The following is a 26181-nucleotide window of genomic DNA, read 5'->3' as shown; positions in this document are numbered from 1 at the left end:
CCAGAGAATCCACACTCTTCGGGAGAGGGCAGGGGATGGACCCTATAGACACCACCTCTCCTCCTGGACCAATCCCCAGTCCCACACTGTCAAGCTGCCGTTTCTTTTGTTAACAGTACTTTTTTATGGTAAAGCAGAACGCCTGCGTTTGTTAATTTCTTCTTGTTATGAAGAAGGATTTGAGGAGGCTTAAATGCATCTCATAAGATATTTTCACTATTGCATCATATATGTCTGTTTATTACACTGTGTGCTCTTTAGGATGCTTTCAGGCTGATGAATATGTTAGCAAAGCCAAGTGCCATCAATTCCAAGTCTTCATGCTGCATGCATCAGCTTTTCTGTTGTTTTGAACAACTGACCTTTCTCACAGTTGCACTGAGCTTGCTTCCGAAATAGTGGCTTGAGAGTCTTCTTCACACAGCAAAGGCAACAAAATTATTCCCTTCCCCCACATTTTAATGTCTATTTTTGTGTGTTTTAAGTGTTTTTAATTAGAGTCCACCTGGTAACTAATTCTCTTTCATCTTTGATTGTTTCTGGGCCATAACTACATTAATCTCTTTCTCCTTCCATCATCTGCACACTAGAGAGCAAGTAGAGGGCTGCAGCAGGATTTGTTAATGATTACATTTATAGCAATCCAATATATGCAGGCTAGACTGACCTTGTTTCCACAATGCTGGGCAAATACTGTGTTGGACCTTGTCCCTGCCCCCAGCAAGTGTTTTTTCATTAGACCTAACCTTTGCCACAAATAAGGAGTCCCTACTTGTGCACCAGGATGCAGTAACCTCATTTTGTTGAGATTGAAGTCACTGCTGTTGGCATGTCATTCATCAATACCAGTAAAATATTCCGCAGGGTAAACGATTTCCTCAGGGACACCTGTGCAACCTTGCAGTTACCCTGTTCAAACATGTTGAAGGCAGACTGGACCCCTGAATGTTTCTGTTGTTTAGTGAGGCCACGTCTACACAACAGGGACTATAGCAGCATAGTCTCACACCCATCTGTAACAGGGAGTCTGAGCTACTTACACCCACCAAGAAGTTTAGGTGCTATAAACAGGGGCAGGCAAACTTTTTGGCCTGAGGGCCGCATCGGGTTCCTGAAATTGTATGGAGGGGCGGTTAGGGGAGGCTGTGCCTCTCCAAACAGCCAGGCATTGCCCTGCCCCTGCCCCGTCTGACCCTCCTGCTTCTCACCCCCTGATGGTCCCTCCAGGACTCCTGCCCCTCCTGTTCCTTGATGGCTCGCCGGGGACCTGCTCTCGGTCCCCTGACCACCCCCAGGCCCCTCACCCCTAACTGCCCCACCACCCAACCCCTCTTCTCCTTCCTGACTGCCCCCACACAGGACACCCACCCCCATTCCCCACCCTCTGATTGCCCCAACCCCTGTCCAAGCCCCCAACCACCCCCCAAACTCCCCTGTCCAACCCGCTCCCTACCCCCTTACCACGCTGCCTAGAGCACCGGTGGCTGGCAGCATAGCTGCACCAGGACAGGTAGCTGTGCCGCACAGCACAGAGCACGGGGTCAGGCCGAGCTCTGCAGCCCTGCCACCCAGAGCATTGTGCCGCGCAGCGGCATGGCTCCGGGGGAGGGAGGGACAGCCTCCCGGGCCAGGAGCTCAGGGGCTGGGCAGGACGGTCCCACGGGCTGGATGTGGCCCGCAGGCTGTAGTTTGCCCACCTCTGTGCTATAAGATGGTACTGAAGATTACAAACTGCCACAAAGACAAGTTTAGCTGCATATCTTGGATGGCTCAATTATTGCGTAACTTTTACACTAAGAGCCTGCCAGAATTTCCACATGACCCCACCCTGTTGGCACAGTGCCTTGTGTTCCTTTTGAAAATACCCTCTTATTTTCAAGAGAAAAAGGCCCAGACTGTTAAATTGCCTAAAATTGCAGATAAGTGCTTTTGACAATCCCACTAGGTGCCTACGCATGCAACTGCAACTTTAGCACCTAAACATTTTTCATTTACTGCTCCTGTAACATTGCATCCTTCAGCTCGAGCTTTCTAAAAATACACAAAACTCAAAGCAAAGCATCTAGGTTATAATAAATGTAAGTTCATAACTGCCTTTAATTATGAATGTATTCCTGTTGTATGGATTAAGTTTTTTTACAACACTTCTACAATGGCAAAAGCCAGATCAATAATATGGAAGTTACTTTTTTACTTACCAAGACACTTCTGTTTCACCCTTTCCAATTCATTCTCTCTTCTTGCAGAAAGCACAACTAGAGCCCCTATCTTTGCTAGCTGGTAAGCTAACTCTTCTCCAATTCCACTTGAGGCCCCTGTCACCCAGACGACCTTGTCAGGCAGTTCATTTTCTGTTGAAATGACCAAGAAAGCAGTTTATGAATCACTGTTGGCAGCGATTCAAATTTGCACAGTTTATACAGAAACATGGAACCTCACAATAGCATTATTATAAAGTCACTTGTCAGTGTATAACCAGCTATTAAGGTTACATAGATAAGTGCTCAGAAGATCAAGAAGTTCCACAGTTAAAGGCACATGCAACCTTAATTTCACCCTTTTGCACATTACAGTGCAGTCTTTAAGTTATACAATCATACTATTTTTATACATATTTTCCCCTATAGCTTATCCCAACACACCCCAAACTCTGATTTTGTTAGCCATCTTGAGGACACACACACACTCACTCTTCCTCCACCCATCCCAAAAAAAGAAAGCTACATAATTAAATAATATTTGTTGAACCACCAAAGATATTGCATGTGTCCTCTCAGCATAGACACACTTTTGTCCCCTCTTCCCTTTGCTGTTGAAAATTAATCTCCTCTCTCCTACTGGTCAGATTTCCCATCCCCCAGCTATTTAGGACTGATTCACTGCTGAGGTTAAAAAATATATATATATTCCCCTATATTATGGTTGTTACCATGGTCACTGAATAGGCCATACTGAGAATGCTCAATCAGGGCAAACAGCAAAGAATAGGGCAAAGGATCCCCCAAACTGGTGGTTTATTCTAATAATTAGCTCCAATTCCCTCCTTGTCACAATTTTCTACATGGGTAGCGGGTAACAGTCCAATCACCTTCATGCTTTCCTTGTGCGCCCTGGTCATATCAGCCTGATGAAACAAAGTTGTCATATCCTTACCCAACAACAGGCAAGATGGAAGTGTCATAATCACCCGGTCCCTAGTTATGACATTAAACTGGATGCAACCTAGTTATAATGTCATTGCCAATCAGAACACTGGCCGGAAGATGATCTCAATCACCAGGACAGGCATCCTCTGCCCATCTGGAATAGGATGAACTTCACACAGACATTCAAAGATAGACAGAAATTCCTCTATATCCTCAGTATCTTTGTAAACAGGACAAATCCTTTCCAAATTTTTGCTGTTGAGATGAGATCGATTTCCAGGCTGTGGCAGATTCTTTTGTTCTCTCAGGACTTAGAGCTGGAGTGTGGCAGCTTCTACCTGCTTTCTACGTGCCTGTTCCAGCCTCCTTTGAGCAGCTTTTTCAATTTCAGCCTCTGCTAGATGTTGGTAGTAAGCTTTTTTGGCTCTCCTGTCAGCTTCTTCTGTAATCTTTTGCTTTTCCTGCAATCGAAGATCTGCCAGTTTTGCTTCATGCTCTAACTGCCATTTTTTTTTCACTGCTAGTGTTCTAACTGCTTCTATTGCAGCCACTGCATCTGGGACAGATGAAGATGGAGACCCTGCTTTCTGGTTACGGTCTTTTAAACAGATTTTTCAGGTCTTGATCTGAGAACATTTTCCTTAAACAGCCCCTTTTGTGAGCACAATTTTTCAAGGGTTTTTCTGAAAGATCATCATATGAATGTGGCTCACTTGTAATTAATCTTTAACCTCTCAATATCAATTAACTTTTGACAAGTATGTGTTTCTGATCCAAAACCCAATTGACCTGTGGTAATGTATATCCTAACCAGACTACACCAAAGTGATCATGGTCTCTGGAGGGGCCACACTGAGAATGCTCAATCTGGGCAAATTGTGAAGAACAGGGCAGATGATCCCCCAAACTGGTGGTTTGTTCTAATAAATAGATTCACCAAGCCAGTAACAAAACTGCTTCTGTAATACCTAACTGGTCACTATGGAGCCAAAATACAGTTCCCTTTAAGCAATCCAGCCTTTGGCTCCCACCCAGTCAAGCCTACATAGTGAGGGTTATTTAAAGCCTTATTCACCAAGTTCTACCAGTCCCAAGAAATCAGACACCATATCCTCCAGGTCAACTGATATTTCAGATCTCACCTAAATACATGCTTACGGCCAATTCTTATTAACTAAAAGAAGATTTATTAAAAAGAAAAAGTTACCGTGGTTAAAAATTATTATATATACAGACATGAATAAAGTTCTTAGGTCAGTTTCATAGCAGAGATGGTGAACTGCTGATCTGTAAGAGTCCTTCCAAAAGCAGTTCAATAGGTTATAGTCCAATAGGCAGTCCATGTGCACAGTTTGTTCAAATTCTTCCATGAAAAGTTGCAGGGATAATCCAGGACATACACGGAGACCTCAGTCTTGTGGCTTGAGTTTCCCCTGACAAAGTTTAAGCAGATCTGAGATAAAGGATGAGGCTCTAAAGTTTTTATAGCTGAAGCTCAGCTGACAAACCTCTTGGCAGAAAGTGACCACAGCAGGCATTCCTTGGATGATGAATAGGTAATTACATTGTTGCTCTGAAGTAAATCTCTTTCCTAGGCATACACTGATAACCAGTTGCATTGATTAGCATAAGGCAATTAACTTTTGAAAGGTTCATAGGTAGCTTACTACAAACTTCAAAGAGAAATAAAGACAATGATATTATTGCACCACCAGTTTCATCTAATTGTTAATATTCCCTTTTGATCTCTGAATCAATAGAATATAATAATGAAACATTACAGACAGAAACAGAAGTTTAGCATCTAAAAGTTTATTAGATCACATTGTTATACTTCTAACAGATCTAGGTAAACACAAATACAATTAGTATTCTCTTCTAGTTCTCCAACAATACAGAACTCCCATCTATTTAACATGGCTTTGATAACCATCTACAAGGAATGGCCCTGGTTACCATTTCAATACTTTTCTAATGTCTTAAAGGTTGATTTTGGATCACTTAGCCTGCTGGCTGCTTATCCCTCACTGGCTCAGCGTCACAATGGTATTGCATCTTGGCAAGTACATTTGGATCAATTTGGGTGTTGCTCTTCACAGAAGAGCAAGGAATAGAATACTGTTGGAGACCAGTCATAGAACTGATATGTTCCAGTATGTGTTTTTGTTGAGAAGAACTTTTAATGGTTCATTTTTAAATGAGTGTTTTAAAATAAAGAATTACAATAGAATGGTGTTAATGGTTAACTATTGTGCTCTGAGACACAACATGCATGAGAGGTTGTGCAGCATAGCAGTATGTGTCAGCCAGCTAAGAAATCCCTCTGGTGCAGTTTGGACTTTTTCCTGGAGTTTCATAGGTCCTGTATAAACACAAGGCCTTGATTTCATTTCACCAGTGGAAGAGGAGGAGATGGGAGAAATTTAGAGATCTGAATCACCATAGTTTAAGAGAGTGTTCACACTTCCCAGGGTAGGTTAATCAGATGGAATTGTTCTTCATATTTAGACCAAGTGCAACAGTCACCTTAAACTGGCTATACTTATCCACTCTGAGGAGAGCACATTTCCCAATCCATGTTCATTCTCTAGAACAGAGGTGGCCCGTGGGACTGTCCTACCTGGCCCCTGAGCTCCTGGCCTGGGAGGCTAGCCCCCAGCCCCTCCCCTGCTGTTCCCCCTCCCCTGCAGCCACGCCGCACGGGCAGTGCTCTGAATGACGGGGCTACGCGCTCAGGCAGGGCAGTGCAGCAGTGTGTCTGGCTCCAGCCGGGTGGCCCAGCTGCCAGACATGCTGCTCTGAGCAGCATGGTAAGGGGGCGGTTGGATAGGGCAGAGGTTTGGGGCGAGGGGGGGAGGGAGGTGGTTAGGGGCAGGGGTCCCGGGAGGGGGCAGTCAGGGGACAAGGAGCGGGGGTTGGGGGGGTTGGATGGGTGGGGGACCTAAGGGGGGCAATCAGGGGGCGGGAAGTGGGAGGGGTCGGATGGGGGCAGGGGCCAGGCTGTCTGGGGGGGTAAAGCCTTCCCTACCCAGCCCTCCATACAGTTTCGCACCCTGATGTGGCCCTCGGGCCAAAAAGTTTGCCCACCCCTGCTCTAGAACCAGAGCTATCAAGCATTCAGCTACATACATGGGTGACAAACAAATGCCTACAACAGGGACTGGCAACCTTTGGCACACGGCCTGTCAGGGAAATCCGCTGGTGGGCTGGGACAGTTTGTTTATCTGCAGTGTCCACAGGTTCGGCTGATCACAGCTCCCACTGACCGCGGTTTGCTGTTCCAGGCCAATGGGGATGTGGGAAGTGGTGGCCAGCACATCCCTTGGCCCACGCTGCTTCCCACAGCTCCCATTGGCCGGGAACGGCGAACCGCAGCCAGTGGGAGCCATAATCGGCCAAACCTGCGGACGCTGCAGGTAAACAAACCGTCTCGGCCCATCAGCGGATTTCCCTGATGGGCCACGTACCAAAGGTTGCCGATCCCTGGTCTACAGTCTGAGACAAACTCCCCTCATCTGCCAATGATAGAGCTTACAGCCTGACTCCAGATGTAATGTATACCCTGGAACCTTATATTAACTGTTTTACAGCTATTAACCTGCCTTCCCCATTCTTACATGCGTTGTGTATACCCCTCAGATTGCAATCTGTGTTTATTACAAGCAGCAGCACCACTTGGGCCAGATTCTGCAACCTTTACTCAGAGGGTATATCTACATAGCCGTGGGGAAGCAGGATTCCCAGCTCAAGTAGAAGTATATGCCCTAGTTCTGATGGAGCTAGTGCCTAAAAATAGCACTGTACCCATTGCCTATGCTGCTGCAGCTGAGACTGAGCAAGTGCAGACCTAGGGGATTGGGCAGGACTTTGCTTCGGCAGCTAGCCTGAGAAATGGTGGGCAAACTGCTGTTTTTAGGCACTAGCTCAAGCAGAATTAGCATGCGTCTATCTATTTAAGATGGAAATCATACTTCCCAGTGGCTATGTAGATGTATCCAGACTGAGTAGTACCTTCATCTGCAACTATTGCAATCCATGCTATTAAGTGAGAGAAGCGATTACTCAGCATGAGAATGGGTGGCAGAATCTAGAGACCTTTTTACATTAAGCCCAGATGTTAGCCCCTTCGTACAGTACACATCCCTCCTCCCAAAAACACCACAGAGCATGAGCTGTTTAAAAAGTGTCTGTTTAGTTGGTAATAAATCAGAATTGACACGGACTTGTGATTCCTCTGAGAGTCCCTACACGCCACGGTCATATCTTTTTAGAAGCACAGTGACCACCAGAAGGTGATTTTAAATAAGTTTCAGTTATAGATTTCAAATGTGATCAAAATTTAGTTTAGAAAGCACTTATTGCTACAAAAGCACCAAACTGCTGTGCTTAAGACAATTGACCATAGCTTCCACTTAGAAGGCCGCCAGTTTCTAATCCACTGGGATAATATTCCCATGAAGACTTACAACAAGGCTCAGTGATTCCATTTTACTTTGAGAGATCCTTAGCTAAGGCAGTAGTCATCAATGCTCCTTTCCCACATTTGCATTCTGCTTAAGTCAAAGAGGATACCTTTGATGCATTATAAGAAGTTCTACTCAGTTATAATTATCTTTTCCTCAGGTTTGGGGAAAACTCTCCTAGTTTGTTTCAATAGACGAGACGCACCCAAAGGATACACTGCTCTTGCTCTCCTTGTCACATTTATAGCACAGAAAGTTGTTTGACTCTAACTGCTTGGCTTCGATTGCATCCTCAGAATATTGCTATATCCGCTAAAGTATGGTCCAATTCTCAGAAACTGGAGATCCTTTTAAGTAAGCTTTAGTGAAACTGAAGACTACACTCAAAGAAATATTAAGAAAGTCTGAGACCTCTTCTTATTCCTCCCTTACATAGATGATCTCCATTATATTTGTGTTGTATAGCATACACACGTTATGGACAAAGTTCAATACATTTTGTCCTGGGACAGGAGGTGGAAATCTATGTGCACAGTTTTAACCATGTTTGAGTTGGCAGGCTTATCTTGTGTTTTTCTATCACTTGTATCCTCTGATCTTTGGTCCAGGTTTGGTTTTGGTTACGTTTGTTTGTTTGTTTTTAAACATAACTTAATAAATGTTTGCTTAATTGATAAAGTCGTGATGTTCAGTATTTTTAGACACGTGTCCGAAAAAGGTCATCCTACAAATAGCAAATACATCTAAACAATTTCATTTTCTTGCAGTAAGAACATAACTGATAGGGCAGCATGACACAGGTGTTGCCCTGTAATTGGGGGTAAAGTTACCCCAGAATTTGATCAAGCTAATTGCAATCATACTGTGTGCATTCAGCCACCATGAATTAATAAAACAGAACACCATATAGGTAAGGGTTCATTTGAATAAGCAGGGCTTCTGGAGGCAAGGTCAAACGTTGGCTGCAGGCTTGCAGTTTCTTCTAATCAGAAAGAGAGGAGCGGAGAAGAGAGTCAACAAATTGAGACAAAAAAAGTAAGTGGTTGAAGATCTTGAGTTTGGGCACCTTTGATATAGCAGCTTATGACTAAGGCTATGTCTACACTGCACTCCTTACAGTGGCGGAGCTGTGCCCTTACAGCAGAGCTGTTGTAAGGACCACAGTGTAGCTGCTCTTTGTGCCAACAAAATAAAGCCACCCCCAACAAGGGGGCGGTAGCTTTGTCGGCAAGAGAGCGTCTCCCACTGACAAAGCACCATCCACACCAGCACTCTTCATCAGTAAAGCTTTCGTCAGTCAGGGAGGTGGGTTTTTTAATACACTTGACCAACGAAAGTTTTACTGATGTAAGTGCAGTGTAGACATACTCCTAACAATCTTAGGCTGTTTTGTTGGTAAGTAGTTTAGTGAAGTTAGGAGTGGTGATGACCCAGTATGAGCTCTGTATTTTGTAAAAGCTAGTTATAAAAAGACTAGATAATAGAGTGTGCTTTGGAGTAGTTATCTGAAGCTATCCTGAGAGACTTTTTGACACCATACTCCGTGGCAGGAAAGTGACCAGCTATCGCTGACTTGCTGCTAATTATTCAATAACATCTCACAGATTCTAGGTAATTTGGGGTGTTCTAAACCTATTGTTTCTGTCTGTGTGTGCTTAAATCGAATAAACAGTAGTTTCAGATAAGAGCTACTCCTGGGAGAATTTTGCACCACTGCGCATGTACAGAATTCATGTCCCCTGCAGACTTCTTCACTTTCCCGTAGAAAAAGATTACTGACAGGGAAGCAAAGGGAAGCTGCAAGAGCAGTCATGCACCACTCCCTAGCTGTGCAGGTACATTGTTTCAGGTACCCGGAGCAGCCAGCTGGGGTGTCACCGCGGGGCTGGGGACACCCCAGCCTGTGGCTCCTACCCTGAGCCAGGATCAGCTGCTAGTCCCAGCTGGGCTGGAGGCAGGAGAGGATGGGACTTCCTCTTCCCCTGCAAGAAGTGACTGGGGCTGTGTCAGACTCAGACCCACGCCCAGAAACGTCCCCCAGCTGCAGGAAGCACCACATCCTCCCCTGCTTCCTCCCCATTGCTCCTCAGCTGTGGGGGGAGGGGTCACTGTACAGGGATCTGCTCACCCATTCCAACCCCTGTACATCTGGATCACCCATACCCAGACACCCCTGCCAAGCCTCACCCAGTACATCCAGAACCCCCCTACCCCTCCATACCCAAACCCCACCCGACTGAACCTCAATCTGGAGCCCCCCTGCACCCAGAACCCCTGCCTCCCGACCCCCACCCCTGCACCCAGACCACCACCCTGAGCCCCCATATCCACACCCCCAACCAGCTATACCCAGACCCCCACCCCACCAAGCCCCACTTCCCCACCACCAAGACCCCTCTGCTGAGCCCCAACCACCTTCACCTGGAAGCCCCTGCATAGTCCAATTGCCCCTGCACAGTCCAATTTCCCCTGCACTTTGAACACCTCCCCCCCCCCCCACACACACACACACACCACAAGCCTCTGTGCATCCAGATCCCCACACCTAGACCCCCCCCACTGAGCTGCCTGTACCTAGATTGTCCCACACAGAATCCTCTCACCCCACACCTGGATCCCTCCACACTGAGCCCCTCCACACTTGGATCCTACCTGGTTGAGCCTGCCTGCCCCAAACCTGGTGTGCCTGGCACAGAGAGGCAGGGCTCCATGGTGTTTCTGGGGCAGGCCCAGGCCTTGTGCTGTGTCAGGATCAGATGCAGCCTCACCACTGAGCCTGTGTCCCAGGGGCTGGGAGGGCTGCAGGGTGATCTCCCACCTTTGTGCAGCCAGTGGCCTGTGCTCCCCACTGTCATGCTGGAGCCTCTGCATTTATTTATTGACAAATAAAACTTGCAGAATTTTAATATATTGTGCACAGAATTTTTAGGCACGGAATGCCCTCAGGAGTAAAGAGCACACTTACTTGTATCAATATTTCAATCAGCCAGAAGCACTGTGTTTCCACTGATTTATTCCTGACACCGCCTGAAGTAAAACAGTTAAATTACCACTGCTTTGGGTTCTGAAAATCCTGGGTAACACAGGCAGCAGATAACTAACAGATGTTTATGATGGTGATGATAGGCATGCTTCCATCACATAGATGGAACACACACACATGGAAAGACACTTTGGAACTGAACATAAGAACGGCCATACTGGGTCAGACCAAAGGTCCATCCAGCCCAGTATCCTGTCTACTGACAGTGGCCAATGCCAGGTGCCCCAAAGGGAGTGAATCTAACAGGTAATGATCAATGATCTCTCTCCTGCCATTCATCTCCACCCTCTGACAAACAGAGGCTAGGGACACCATTCCTTACCCATCCTGGCTAATAGCCATTAATGGACTTAGCCTCCATGAATTTATCCAGTTCTTTTAAACCCTGTTAATAGCTGACTTCCACCTGTATTTGTATGGCCCTACCAATTTCACTGCAGTGAAAAATGTGTCACGGACCGTGAAATAACACCTTCCATGTGAAATCCCATCTCCCCCCGGTGCTAGGAGAGCCCCAGCCAGGGGGCTCCTAGTTCCAGCTGGACTGGGGAGGGACAGGACTTGTCCATACCCCGCACAGCTGCTGAGACCCACCTCTGGGTGCCTCCCCCTGCTGTAGGATGCTCTGGGACTGGGCAGCAGCCCCAGAGGTTCTTGCAGCTGGAGAAGGCTTGTGGAGTTGGGTCTGATCTTCCCTGTGCTGCTGGGAGTGCCCCAGCATGGGGCTCCTAGCTGGTAGTCCAGGCAGAACTGGGGCAGGACAGGACTTGCTCTTTCCCTGCAGGGCTGTTCTTAGGTATCTCTCCACACCCCTCCTCCCCACTCACTTCCTGTCCCCCTCCCTTTGCAGCTGCCTGGAGAGAGAACATTGTACAGGGAACTGCCCCTGATTCCAGATGCAATTATTAGCTAATTTAAAAAGAGACAGACAGACAGACATACAGATAGATAGAGTCACTTCACAGAATTTTTTGATTGACACTTTACAGCAGCAAATCACACTCAGGGCTCAACTCTCCGATTGGCAGATACGGCATCTGAAATGGTTTTGTAGGGTAGTGATCTCAATGGTAACCTCAAACTTCAGAACCACAGTCTTAAGATAACAAAAACAAGTGTGTGTGGGGGGCGGGCTGGTCTGGTTTCAAAGCTCATCATTAATTGAATGTCAGCATGGAGCATCCAGCAACTGTCTTTCCCTCATTCCCAGTCTCTGTGCTGAAAACACCTTTCCGTGGTTAGACACGGCTGTCTCTGCATCCACAGAGTTTGTTGGATTTGTCAGACAGCGCTGAGCTAGCCTTGCAAGATGGGGGATTCAGCCTTCCACTAAGTTCCAAAACTGTAGCACAGGCAAACTACAGTCCATTTCTTTTGCAGTATTTTTGTAAGCAGGCATCTCCAGCCTACAATTCTTATCAAAGTCAAGAATTATAGTAAGCAAGGTTAAATCCACCTTCTACAGGTGCATTTTTGCAGGGTCAGAAATACGCACTGCTTTTAGGAACCCTGCTTCAGGTTGTTGAAACTTTTGAGCCTTTTTGACAGGTATCAGAGCACTCTGCCATCTTCTAAAAAAGAAGAAATTGTTTGATTTTTGTTTTAAACGTTTCGTTTACCAGCAGTGCACTATCTGCAGCCGTCTTTTATGGGTTTCCGAGTCTAAGAGGTGCTGAACTGTTGCCCAACGTGTGTGATCCAATGAAACACTGCAGCTTGTACAAAATAGTTTGTCACCATCGGCATGTAGAATTTGGCTTCCAAATTCTTTCACACGATCTGCTGCAGTAATTATTTTTGATTTACTTTGGACACTCATTTTACAGTAATCCAGGTGTCTTCTGGTAGGCAATCAATTGAGATCACTACACTACAAAACCTCCCCAATGACCATATCTAACAATCAATGAGTTGAGGTCTTGGTGTGACATGCTGCTGTAAAGTGTCAATCAATAAATCCTGTCAAGTTCACAGGACCTTTATTTTATTGATACAAGCTAATGATTGCATCTAGAAGGGGGGGACACACCCTGTACAGTGACCCCTTCCCCTGCGGCTGCAGAGCGAAGAGCTCAAGAAGTTGGGGGGGGGCATGCAGAGCTATCCGCAGCTGGGAGAGGTACCCAAGAGCAGCCATGCAGAGGAAGAGCAAGTCTTGTCCCTCCCCAGCTGGCAAGGACTAGCAGCTAGGGGACCCGGGCTGGGGCACTCCCAGCAGCACAGGGGAGATCAGACCCCCTCGATGAACCTTCTGAGGCTGCAGGAAGCTCCACAGTTGCTGCCTTTGGAGTCCACCTCTGAAGACAGCACAGAAGCAGGGTGGCAATTCCAATAAACCCCCCCCCAAACAAGTTTGCAACCCCTCTTCCCCCCCCCCCACACACACAATCCCCTTTTGGGTTGTGTGGGACCCCCACAGTTACAACACCGTGAAGTTTCAGATTTAAACATCTGAAAACGTGAAATTTACCAATTTTCAAATCCCATGGCTGTGAAATTGACCATAACCAACTGTGAATCTGGTAGGGTCCTACCTATTTGTAGCTTCATATACTGAATATTAAAAAGATAAGAATGTACAACTTTATATCACTCTGCTTTCATTCAGTATGCATCCGATGAAGTGAGCTGTAGTTCACGAAAGCTTATGCTCAAATAAATTGGTTAGTCTCTAAGGTGCCACAAGTACTCCTTTTCTTTTTGTGACAGATTTTTGGGCTCTATCAATCTAGCATATGCTAAAGTTTTCCTTTTGTTTTTCCAACACCAAGACAAATACTCAACTAGTGTTTACTTCATTAACAACAGCTGACAATTTGACCCGCAATACGCAAGTGGAATGGAAATAGTTTGTCCAAAATGTGAGAGTTTAGCAGTTCAGAAAGCCTTTAGCATGGAACGTTGATCTTATTTATGGTCTAAAGACACCACTGTTATTGTAATGTTTGAAAAAGATCTGTCAATAGCTTTCAGAGTAGCAGCAGTGTTAGTCTGTATCCACAAAAAAAAAAAAAAAGGAGTACTTGTGGCACCTTAGAGACTAACAAATTTATTAGAGCATAAGCTTTCGTGAGCTACAGCTCACTTCGCTGGATGCATACCTCACGAAATCTTATGCTCTAATAAATTTGTTAGTCTCTAAGGTGCCACAAGTACTCCTTTCCTTTTTACGGATACAGGCTAACACAGCTGCTACTCTGAAAATAGAGATTATCATTGTAAGTAACTTGAAGGACCTCAAATGACCATCTCTCACTGAGGGAGGTGTCTCAATCCTCTGAGTTACACTTCTCAGGAGTGAAACAGTCACTCTCAAGGGTCAAACTCCTGAAAGCAGGGATAACACTTTCCCATCACCTGGCGCAAGACTATGGAACACACTTCTGGAAGAGGTATGAATGACCACAAACCTCACTGTCTTCTAAAAGGTGTGCAAGACTTATCTCTTTAGCCTAGCCTTCCCCCAATATGTGCAACCAACCACTAAAAGAGACTGAAGTGGGTAAAGAGAGGCACATGTGTGCATATGTACACACACACGCTACCTAGCAACCACTTAGGGAGGCGGAAGAACGTCAGCTGGTTGGACCCAGCCTTGCCTTGGTCCTTTTTGCAAGGCATCCAGAGACTATCAGCCAACCATCACCATAAAAACCTATGCAGGGAGAGAGAATTTGAAGGTCTGATTGCTGAGCAAAAGCATGTTTAAATTTCACAACTTGCAGCTATTTGTCTCAACACCTTTGGAACAGCCTGTCCTATACACAGTAGGGAATTCCATAGGAGGCAGGCCCCCTTGCAAACTTTTAAGGAGCGATGCAGTTCCTAACATGCTTCAGAGAACGGCTCCCACACACATCTTAAAAGGCATGCTGGAGTCCTCCTTTAATCCTCTGGCACCACAAGAGGTTTGAGCGAAGGAATCAAGCCAAGGAATCCTATGGAGATCTTGCCTCTGCCAAACTGCACATACTAGGTATGTCTAAACTGCAACAAGAGACCTGCAGCATAACCACAGATAGCCCGCAGAAGACTTGGGCTCAAGGGAATGAAGCTGCAGGGCTATAAAATTGAAGGGTAGACACTTAGGCTGAAGCCCAGGCTCTGAGATCTTCCCCAAATGTGGGATCTGGGCTTCCACCCGAGTGTCTACACTGCTATTTTTAGCTCCAGAGCCCAAGCCAAAGTCAGCTGACCCAGGCTCTGACATTCAATGTCACTGTTTTTGTTTTCTTTTAAACTATTGCAGCATGTTTAAATGCAGCGTAAACATACCCTTAATGTTTCAGTCTACAGCTTAAGCACAGCCTTCCTTAGCTATACACCAGTGGTTTTCAACCTTTTTAGGGGTCTGCAAATGAAAAAAAAAAAATTCAAATGGATATGCAATCTTAGGCATAGTCTGGGGACCACTAGGGATCTGCAGACCCCAGGTTGAAAACCATTATCGCCTTAGTGAAAGAGTTACACATAGAATCATAGAATCATAGAATATCAGGGTTGGAAGGGACCCCAGAAGGTCATCTAGTCCAACCCCCTGCTCGAAGCAGGACCAATTCCCAGTTAAATCATCCCAGCCAGGGCTTTGTCAAGCCTGACCTTAAAAACCTCTAAGGAAGGAGATTCTACCACCTCCCTAGGTAACGCATTCCAGTGTTTCACCACCCTCTTAGTGAAAAAGTTTTTCCTAATATCCAATCTAAACCTCCCCCATTGCAACTTGAGACCATTACTCCTCGTTCTGTCATCTGCTACCATTGAGAACAGTCTAGAGCCATCCTCTTTGGAACCCCCTTTCAGGTAGTTGAAAGCAGCTATCAAATCCCCCCTCAATCTTCTCTTCTGCAGACTAAACAATCCCAGCTCCCTCAGCCTCTCTTCATAAGTCATGTGCTCTAGACCCCTAATCATTTTTGTTGCCCTTCGCTGGACTCTCTCCAATTTATCCACATCCTTCTTGTAGTGTGGGGCCCAAAACTGGACACAGTACTCCAGATGAGGCCTCACCAGTGTCGAATAGAGGGGAACGATCACATCCCTCGATCTGCTGGCTATGCCCCTACTTATACATCCCAAAATGCCATTGGCCTTCTTGGCAACAAGGGCACACTGTTGACTCATATCCAGCTTCTCGTCCACTGTCACCCCTAGGTCCTTTTCCGCAGAACTGCTGCCTAGCCATTCGGTCCCTAGTCTGTAGCGGTGCATTGGATTCTTCCGTCCTAAGTGCAGGACCCTGCACTTATCCTTATTGAACCTCATCAGATTTCTTTTGGCCCAATCCTCCAATTTGTCTAGGTCCTTCTGTATCCTATCCCTCCCCTCCAGCGTATCTACCACTCCTCCCAGTTTAGTATCATCTGCAAATTTGCTGAGAGTGCAATCCACACCATCCTCCAGATCATTTATGAAGATATTGAACAAAACCGGCCCCAGGACCGACCCCTGGGGCACTCCACTTGACACCGGCTGCCAACTAGACATGGAGCCATTTATCACTACCCGTTGAGCCCGACAATCTAGCCAGCTTTCTACCCACCTTATAGTGCATTCATCCAGCCCATACTTCTTTATCTTGCTGACAAGAATACTGTGGGAGACCGTGTCAAAAGCTTTGCTAAAGTCAAGAAACAATACATCCACTGCTTTCCCTTCATCCACAGAACCAGTAATCTCATCATAAAAGGCGATTAGATTAGTCAGGCATGACCTTCCCTTGGTGAATCCATGCTGACTGTTCCTGATCACTTTCCTCTCATGTAAGTGCTTCAGGATTGATTCTTTGAGGACCTGCTCCATGATTTTTCCAGGGACTGAGGTGAGGCTGACTGGCCTGTAGTTCCCAGGATCCTCCTTCTTCCCTTTTTTAAAGATTGGCACTACATTAGCCTTTTTCCAGTCATCTGGGACTTCCCCAGTTCGCCACGAGTTTTCAAAGATAATGGCCAAGGGCTCTGCAATCACAGCCGCCAATTCCTTCAGCACTCTCGGATGTAACTCGTCCGGCCCCATGGACTTGTGCACGTCCAGCTTTTCTAAATAGTCCCTAACCACCTCTATCTCCACAGAGGGCTGGCCATCTCTTCCCCATTCTGTGATGCCCAGCGCAGCAGTCTGGGAGCTGACCTTGTTAGTGAAAACAGAGGCAAAAAAAGCATTGAGTACATTAGCTTTTTCCACATCCTCTGTCACTAGGTTGCCTCCCTCATTCAGTAAGGGGCCCACACTTTCCTTGGCTTTCTTCTTGTTGCCAACATACCTGAAGAAACCCTTCTTGTTACTCTTGACATCTCTTGCTAGCTGCAGCTCCAGGTGCGATTTGGCCCTCCTTATATCTTTCCTACATGCCCGAGCAATATTTTTATACTCTTCCCTGGTCATATGTCCAACCTTCCACTTCTTGTAAGCTTCTTTTTTATGTTTAAGATCCGCTAGGATTTCACCATTAAGCCAAGCTGGTCGCTTGCCATGTTTACTATTCTTTCGACTCATCGGGATGGTTTGTCCCTGTAACCTCAACAGGGATTCCTTGAAATACAGCCAGCTCTCCTGGACTCCCTTCCCCTTCATGATAGTCCCCCAGGGGATCCTACCCATCCGTTCCCTGAGGGAGTCGAAGTCTGCTTTCCTGAAGTCCAGGGTCCGTATCCTGCTGCTTACCTTTCTTCCCTGCGTCAGGATCCTGAACTCAACCAACTCATGGTCACTGCCTCCCAGATTCCCATCCACTTTTGCTTCCCCCACTAATTCTACCCGGTTTGTGAGCAGCAGGTCAAGAAAAGCGCCCCCCCTAGTTGGCTCCCCTAGCACTTGCGCCAGAAAATTGTCCCCTACGCTTTCCAAAAACTTCCTGGATTGTCTATGCACCGCTGTATTGCTCTCCCAGCAGATATCAGGAAAATTAAAGTCACCCATGAGAATCAGGGCATGCGATCTAGTAGCTTCCGTGAGTTGCCGGAAGAAAGCCTCATCCACCTCATCCCCCTGGTCCGGTGGTCTATAGCAGACTCCCACCACTACATCACTCTTGTTGCACACACTTCTAAACTTAATCCAGAGACACTCAGGTTTTTCCACAGTTTCGTACCGGAGCTCTGAGCAGTCATACTGCTCCCTTACATACAGTGCTACTCCCCCACCTTTTCTGCCCTGCCTGTCCTTCCTGAACAGTTTATAACCATCCATGACTGTACTCCAGTCATGTGAGCTATCCCACCAAGTCTCTGTTATTCCAATCACGTCATAGTTCCTTGACATCACCAGGACCTCCAGTTCTCCCTGCTTGTTTCCAAGGCTTTGTGCATTTGTATATAAGCACTTGAGATAACCTGTTGATCGCCCCTCATTCCCAGTATGAGGCAGGAGCCCTCCCCTCACAGACATTCCTGCCTGTGCTTCCTCCCGGTATCCCGCTTTCCCACTTACCTCAGGGCTTATACATAATATACTGCACTTGAGCAAAACCTGATTTTCAAAGGCTCACAGTTAAGAACCAGTTCTTACTAGAACACCCAAAGAAATCACTCAGTCTGTTGCAGAACTGGGAAGAATTGCCCTGGTCTTATAATTTCCAGTCCAGGGTCTTAACCATAAGACCACCTTCCTCTTTATATTACAGGTGCTAATCTTTTGTCCAACGTTCTAGTTAAGATGTTATAATCAGCTTTTAGAATGCTGCACTGAGTAGAATAGGAGGAAGGGACCTCAAGAAGTCATAAATAGATTTCTTGGCAGTGCTTAAATAGGGCCTCCCTTTATCCTCAAAGCAGGATTTTAATAGTAGTCTCAGTGAAACTGAAGTCATGAGCAGATTCCACAAAGCTGCCTGTATGTCTATGGCCAGATCATCATTTTGACCTTTCTATTTGCATCTTGTACCCTTATTCTTTGGCCCCAATCCTACAAACCACTTGGAGCAGCTGGACCCTCTGTCCACGTGGAGCCCCATAGGCAGGGATGAGCTGGAGCCGGTTCGCAAGAACCTGTTGTTAAATTTAGAAGCCCTTTTAGAACCAGTTGTTCCGCGAGGGACAACCAGTTCTAAAAGGGCTTCTAAATTTAACCGGCCAAAAGTGGCGCCTTAGGCACCGACTCCACGGGTGCTCCAGCCCTGTGCAGAGCACCCACCAGCAGCTCCCCGCCCCACCCCCGGCCCCAGCTCACCTCTGCTCTGCCTCCTCCCCTGAACGCGCCGCCCCGCTCTGCTTCTCCGCCCCCCCAGGCTTCCCGCGAATCAGCTGTTCGCGTGGGAAGCCAGGGCAGGCTGAGAAGCAAGCAGCGGCTTCCCGCTCAGGCCCAGGGAGGCGGAGGTGAGCTGGGGTGGGGGGTGCGTGAGGAGGGCTGCCTGCGCCACAGCAAGTAACCCGGGCCGGGGGGAGGGGGGGGCGCCGCACAGGGGAACTGCTCCCCGCCCCAGCTCACCTCCGCCACCCTCGGCCTGAGTGGGAAGCTGTGGCCTGTTTCTCAGTCCTCCCAGGCTTCCCGCCTAACAGCTGATTCGCGGGAAGCCAGGGGGTGGGCAGCGCGGAGAAGAAGAGCGGGGTGGTGGGTTCAGGGGAGGGGACGGAGCAGAGGTGAGCTGGGGCGGGACGGGGAGCTGCCGGTGGGTGCTCTGCACCCACCAAATTTTCCCCGTGGGTGCTCCAGCCCCCAAGCACCCAGGGAGTCGGTGCCTAAGGCGCCACTTTTGATGTGATCAGTAGGGGTGCGGCCGCTCTGCTGCCCCTAGGAGCCAGAGGGACCTGCCAGATGCTTCCTGGGAGCTGCCCCAGGTAAGCACCACCGGGACTCCCCACCTCACCCCCCAGCAGGTGCCTCTAGCTCTCAGGGGTGGGGTGGGCACCCACTACGGTGGCCCACGAGACCCTCCCGCCCAGTTCTGGGGGCAGTCAGAGGACAGGGGAGGGAGGTGGATGGCGCAGGGGTCCTGGGGGGGGCAGGGGGGGCAACAACCCCCTCATAGGGTGAGGAGGGAACCTGTTGTTAAGATTTTGGCAGCTCATCACTGCCCACAGGCATAGGGTTTGACCACACAAAGCAGCCTGCAGTATCAAGCCATAGGTTGTCAGCTCTTTGAGTCAGGGACCATGCCTCCTTTATGCTTATACAATGCCCAATATCTTGTGAGCCTTACCAATAAAACAAACCACAAGGCATCCATTTCTGTAGTATCAACATTGCTTTCTACAAGGCCAGTTTTGCTGGCCTATGTCCAATCAAAGAACTGAGAATATGTTGGTTGCATCTGCACCTGAAAACAGGTTACATGTAGCTACTAAAAAATATGGGAACCAAAACAGGACCAAAAATATATATAAGTGGGAGAGGGACTGATGAACAGCTATAAAACAACCTGACAGCACTAAAACAAAATGTAAAACCAAGAAAACTACGTTAGAAAGATCCATCAGATAGTTATAACTGTTATTTAACATTGAACTTTTTAACATTGATGCACATGGCACTGTACAGTGTAAGATACTTGTTATCTACCCTATTGAACTTAAAATCAAAAGGCACAGGTTGTGAAATCCTTCTGATGTCAGGATGTGCTGAAAGGCAATAAAGAAAGGGAAAACTCTTGGGAGGACTTTATACAGAGAGCTTGAAAACACACAATCTGTTCATGTTGTGTGCTTAATTTCCTTATTGGCTTTTTAATTAACAGTTTTTATGAGAGTGGAAACTGAGCGCCTGGGCTGAATTTAATTGATAAAGTAAGACAGTCAGTTCTGAAGAGAGATTTGAAGAGGGGAAGCTAGCCTGATACACAGAGAAGAAAACTTACAGAAGGCCTAAGCAGCTTGCAAATTCAGGAGCAGGAGGGGACAGAGGGAACAGTAACACTTTCTTGTAAACTGTTGCAATCCTTGTCCTATCTCACCCCATCCCCTCATTTTATTTGTTACCCTTATTCATTCTGTTCTTTCTAAATAGTGCAGTCTCTTATTTGTTCTGTAGCAAGCTTGTGATGCTATAAAAGTAACAACATGAACAAATCAGACATAATACTAGAATAAATCTAGAAAGAGAATTATTAGCACTGTATTGGTGGGCATGTATTTAAAACAGACTAAAAACTAGACTGAAACCTCTTACAGAAGTTTCCATAACTATCTCCATTAGATCTTCACGTGTCCACCGATGAGAACTCAGACGCTAGGGAGATGGACAAATCTTGCTGATTAACTTTTCTGCCCTAATGTCAAAATGTTTAAATAGCTGGCCTTTTTCAAAAGGTATGAGTGTGACTTTTTTAATTCCCTGCACATTTGTGAAGCATCTAGCAGTTGGTTGGCACTAATAAGGAATATAGAAATGTTTTCAAGAGACCTCTTCCCCATTTTTTCCACAGCTGTGCAGGGCACAAACATCAGCATTATCTGGTCAGAGGCAGGTTATTGCCAGCCTTCAGTTTCTTTCAAAAGGTAGTATAAATAGGGATGTGGCAGAGACTCCTAAATATCCCACCCCTACCTACACTTTCCTGTGACTATCCCACTCTTACTCCAGGGCTTTTCCTCACTACCATTACACCAGGACCCCCTTCTCCTCCTCTGGCTTCTACACCATGACCACAGCCCTGCAACGATCCCAGCATTCTTCCCATAGCCTTACCCCCCATCCCCACACACTCCTTTGAGTCTACCCCAGAGCTTGTCTACACTGGGGCACTTAGGAAAACAATCCAAATTAACTATAACGTGTGTATCCAAAGTGGATTAGTTAAACTGCATTAAACCCCGGTGTGAACACTCTCTTCACCATCAAAGTGGCAGCGATTCCGTTCAGTTGAATCCAGCCACGTGAATGGTGAATACTAGGGTCCACCAAGGGGTTTAACGTAGTTTAATTAATCCACCCCTTTTTAGCTAAATCGGATTAAAATGAGCGTCCCCGGGGCACAAAAGCCCCACTGAGGCACAGGCTGGCGCTACCCACGCCAGGCTTTACCCCACTGGCTCTTGGATGGGGCCGGGCTCGGCCCCGGCCCCCTGGCGCGGCCCGGGGCACGGCACAACCGGGGGGTTACCTGGCCTCTTGCCCCGCCACTCCGCCCACAGCAGGGTGAGGTCGCCGTCCAAGCCCAGCAGCCAGCGGCCCAGCAGGTAGAGCAACGCGCAGAGCGCCAGTGGCAGCAGGAGGAGCACGGCCCACTCCATGGCCGGAGCGCACTGCCAGGGCCCGCTCAGCCCTGGGGATTTATGAAGGGCCAAGGCCAGCCGCCTCCTGGACGAGCGCCCCCATTCTCCCCGCCCTGCTCCAGTCCCGCCGCGGCGCAAAGCCCGCCCCCGCCGGGGAGTGGCCGCTGCTCGCCTGGCGGGCAGCCGGGGACAGGGCCTGCTGCCCGCGCACGTCGCGGCGGGGTAGGCCGGGGGGAGCCCACCCCAGCGACAAGAGGCGGGGAGCTGGGGCAGCCCCTCTGAAGCGTCCCAGAGACCCGGACCCCTGGTTGTGTCCTCCACTCACCCCGCCCCCCGCGGGAGCTGCCCCCACTCCCCTCCTTCCCCCACGGGAGCTCCCCACTGACCCCCACTCCCCGCCCCGCGGGAGCTGCCCCCCTCCCTACAGACTCCCCGCACGGGAGCTCCCCTCTGCCCCCCGACCCCTGCTTCCCCCCCGCCCCCACTCCCCTCCTCGGGAGCTCCCCTCTGCCCCCCGACCCCTGCTCCCCCCTGACCTCCTTCCCCCCCGACCCCACTCCCCTCCTCCCCCCCTCGGGAGCTCCCCTCTGCCCCCCGACCCCTGCTCCCCACTGACTCCCCTCCCCCACTCCGAAGCTTCCCCACCTCCCCCTTGACTCCTCCTCTCCCCTCCTCCCTTCCCTTGCTCACGACCTAGTCCCTCACTTTATTTTAATTCCAGTATCTGCACTCCCCCCCCCGTAACTCTCCTCTGAGGCCTTTCCACAGTAACCCCAGCCTCGGAATTCTCACACACTGATGCCGGGCTCAGCTTCTGGCCAGCAAGTTGTCCTGCCAACCACCTGGAGGCTGAGCCAGCTGATAAATAGTGGGTGAGAGGTCAGTCGCATGATACAGGATTAGAACTAGGATCAGTAAACGCTAGCCCTGTCCCTGGTGTTAACTTTCCTCTGCCTTGAAGGCTTGCCATAGTGGTAAGTGGAATGGGTCATTTCTATTGTGGGAGAAGGGGGAATTGATTGATATTGTTTACTTGTTCCATAAACAGAAACAGCCTTTGTAAGCCCACAAAGCATGGGGCTGCCTTCCCTCTCCTCCTTGCCCCTGCTCCTGTTTTACACCTGGAAGTGTAAAGGAGCATACCAGCTTCCATTTTTTGTCTTTTAAAAAGTAAAATAGCCTTGCAACTGCACACTGATCACTAGGGTTGGCAAGTTGGCAATATGTTTTCCTGAAGATCACAGGTTATTCACAGTCCTATTACAGACACCTGAGGCTGGCCTTTAGGATCCAGGAAAAACACAATCATGTGTCCCTTGATGCTGGGGAAGAACCCAGCTTGGTTGGCAGCGATAAGGAGCAGGTCCTTCTGGACTACCACTGATAACAGCACTGCCATCACAAGCTCCCTGGGCCAGCTTTTCTGCCGAGCAGCCATTATGACATAAAAAAGAACCTTACAAGAAGTGGAAGGTTGGGCATATGACCAGGGAAGAATATAAAAATATTGCTCGGGCATGTAGGAATGAAATCAGGAGGGCCAAATCGCACCTGGAGCTGCAGCTAGCAAGAGATGTGAAGAGTAACAAGAAGGGTTTCTTCAGGTATGTTGGCAACAAGAAGAAAGCCAAGGAAAGTGTGGGCCCCTTACTGAATGAGGGAGGCAACCTAGTGACAGAGGATGTGGAAAAAGCTAATGTACTCAATGCTTTTTTTGCCTCTGTCTTCACGAACAAGGTCAGCTCCCAGACTGCTGCGCTGGGCATCACAGCATGGGGAGCAGATGGCCAGCCCTCAGTGGAGAAAGAGGTGGTTAGGGACTATTTAGAAAAGCTGGACGTGCACAAGTCCATGGGGCCAGACGAGTTGCATCCGAGAGTGCTAAAGGAATTGGCGGCTGTGATTGCAGAGCCCTTGGCCATTATCTTTGAAAACTCATGGCAAATGGGGGAAGTCCCAGATGAATGGAAAAAGGCTAATGTAATGCCAATCTTTAAAAAAGGGAAGAAGGAGGATCCTGGGAACTACAGGCCAGTCAGCCTCACCTCAGTCCCTGGAAAAATCATGGAGCAGGTCCTCAAAGAATCAATCCTGAAGCACTTACATGAGAGGAAAGTGATCAGGAACAGTCAGCATGGATTCACCAAGGGAAGGTCATGCCTGCCTAATCTAATCGCCTTCTATGATGAGATTACTGGTTCTGTGGATGAAGGGAAAGCAGTGGATGTATTGTTTCTTGACTTTAGCAAAGCTTTTGACACGGTCTCCCACAGTATTCTTGTCAGCAAGTTAAAGAAGTATGGGCTGGTTGAATGCACTATAAGGTGGGTAGAAAGTTGGCTAGATTGTCGGGCTCACGGGTAGTGATCAATGGCTCCATGTCTAGTTGGCAGCCGGTGTCAAGTGGAGTGCCCCAGGGGTCGGTCCTGGGGCCGGTTTTGTTCAATATCTTCATAAATGATCTGGAGGATGGTGTGGATTGCACTCTCAGCAAATTTGCGGATGATAGTAAACTAGGAGGAGTGGTAGATACGCTGGAGGGCAGGGATAGGATACAGAGGGACCTAGACAAATTGGAGGATTGGGCCAAAAGAAATCTGATGAGGTTCAATAAGGATAAGTGCAGGGTCCTGCACTTAGGACGGAAGAACCCAATGCACCGCTACAGACTAGGGACCGAATGGCTAGGCAGCAGTTCTGTTGAAAAGGACCTAGGGGTGACAGTGGACGAGAAGCTGGATATGAGTCAGCAGTGTGCCCTTGTTGCCAAGAAGGCCAATGGCATTTTGGGATGTATAAGTAGGGGCATTGCTAGCAGATCGAGGGACGTGATTGTTCCCCTCTATTCGACATTGGTGAGGCCTCATCTGGAGTACTGTGTCCAGTTTTGGGCCCCACACTACAAGAAGGATGTGGATAAATTGGAGAGAGTCCAGCGAAGGGCAACAAAAATGATTAGGGGTCTGGAACACATGACTTATGAGGAGAGGCTGAGGGAACTGGGATTGTTTAGTCTGCAGAAGAGAAGAATGAGGGGGGATTTGATAGCTACTTTCAACTACCTGAAAGGGGGTTCCAAAGAGGATGGCTCTAGACTGTTCTCAGTGGTAGCAGATGACAGAACAAGGAGTAATGGTCTCAAGTTGCAGTGGGGGAGGTTTAGGTTGGATATTAGGAAAAACTTTTTCACCAGGAGGGTGGTGAAACACTGGAATGTGTTACCTAGGAAGGTGGTAGAATCTCCTTCCTTAGAAGTTTTTAAGGTCAGGCTTGACAAAGCCCTGGCTGGGATGATTTAATTGGGGATTGGTCCTGCTTTGAGCAGGGGGTTGGACTAGATGACCTCCTGAGGTCCCTTCCAACCCTGATATTCTATGATTCTATGGTGATGAGGGGCACCTCAACAGAATGAGACAGTGTGGACTAAGCAAGGGACTAATTTCATCAATGACACTGAGTCCCTATCTTCAACAAGTCACATAGATCAAAATTTTCAGACTCAGATGCCTAATGTTAAGCTCCCAAGTCCAGGAGTGCTGAGCACCACAGATCCAATTGACTCCAGAACTTCTAGAAATCAAATCACTTTTATATAGATGCCTGAATATGGATTTAGATACCTTATCTTATATGCACAAATTTGAAAATTCTAGCTTTAATCTTTCTGTGCCTCCATTTCCAGATCTGGTGAGTGTAACAGCCACCCTTCGTTTGGAGTAAATGTAGGACAAAATTAAGCTGCAGTGTGGAACCAGAAAGCTGAAACAATAGCAGCCTCCTGTCAAAACACAGATGCAGGTCATCACCCAAAACAGAAGTACATGCAAGGCACATAGGGGAGGAGGGGTGTCACTGGATATTGTTTGGTGGAGGTACCTGTGTCTGTGGAAAAGAAAGAATCAGGAAAAACACCAGAGAAGTAGAAAGACCAGGAGCAGAAAGCCAAGGAATCAGAACATCCACTGGGATCATGGCCCTGAGAAAAAGGTTAGAGAGCTTTTTGCACTGAGTACTGGCTGAAAGAAGTTTAGAATTGTGAGCAAATAAATTATTTCCTGTTTGATTCCTGTGGTGCTCAGGGAAACAGGACTTTGTACACTCTTCGTAAATAAATAGGATTGCACCTGGCCAAAGAAATATCTGATTCCAACATCAGTTTCTACTCCTAATCAAAACAACCCACGGGGCTCCAAAAATTGGCTAACCACTTGGGTCAAAAGGGGAAAACAGAGGAATATACGTCAATATTTTTTACTCTTTGTGTAAATAGCCACTATCCTCACTTGGCCATTGAGCTAATCATTATTAGTGGGCTAATTTCTTGTGGACATCACAGTATAAGTGGGTCTTGGGATGGATTTGAAGGAAGATTACCACACTTTTCA

At 47.7% G+C, this 26181-nt stretch overlaps 1 protein-coding gene across 2 annotated transcripts in view; it reads right to left on the bottom strand.

Annotated features, from left to right (window-relative positions):
• Positions 1-21938, bottom strand: part of DHRS7 (dehydrogenase/reductase 7) — a 38960-nt gene extending 17022 nt beyond the window's left edge. The window contains exons 1-2 of one of the 2 annotated variants that reach the window (XM_074956418.1): positions 21685-21938; positions 2199-2351 (exon numbers count right to left, since the gene is read on the bottom strand). In XM_074956418.1, coding sequence (XP_074812519.1) covers positions 2199-2351; positions 21685-21814 — 283 coding nt within the window. In that variant the 5' untranslated portion in view covers positions 21815-21938. Of the gene's footprint in view, positions 1-2198; positions 2352-3153; positions 3358-21684 lie in introns of those variants that run through there. The other variant, XM_074956419.1, reaches the window with a different exon arrangement.
• Between the last annotated feature and the right edge of the window lie 4243 nt (positions 21939-26181).

The sequence above is a fragment of the Natator depressus genome, chromosome 6 (assembly GCF_965152275.1).
Source record: "Natator depressus isolate rNatDep1 chromosome 6, rNatDep2.hap1, whole genome shotgun sequence".
NCBI lineage: Eukaryota > Metazoa > Chordata > Testudines > Cheloniidae > Natator > Natator depressus.
Note: the sequence above shows the minus strand (reverse complement) of the source record. Positions and strands in the feature narration are given on the sequence as shown.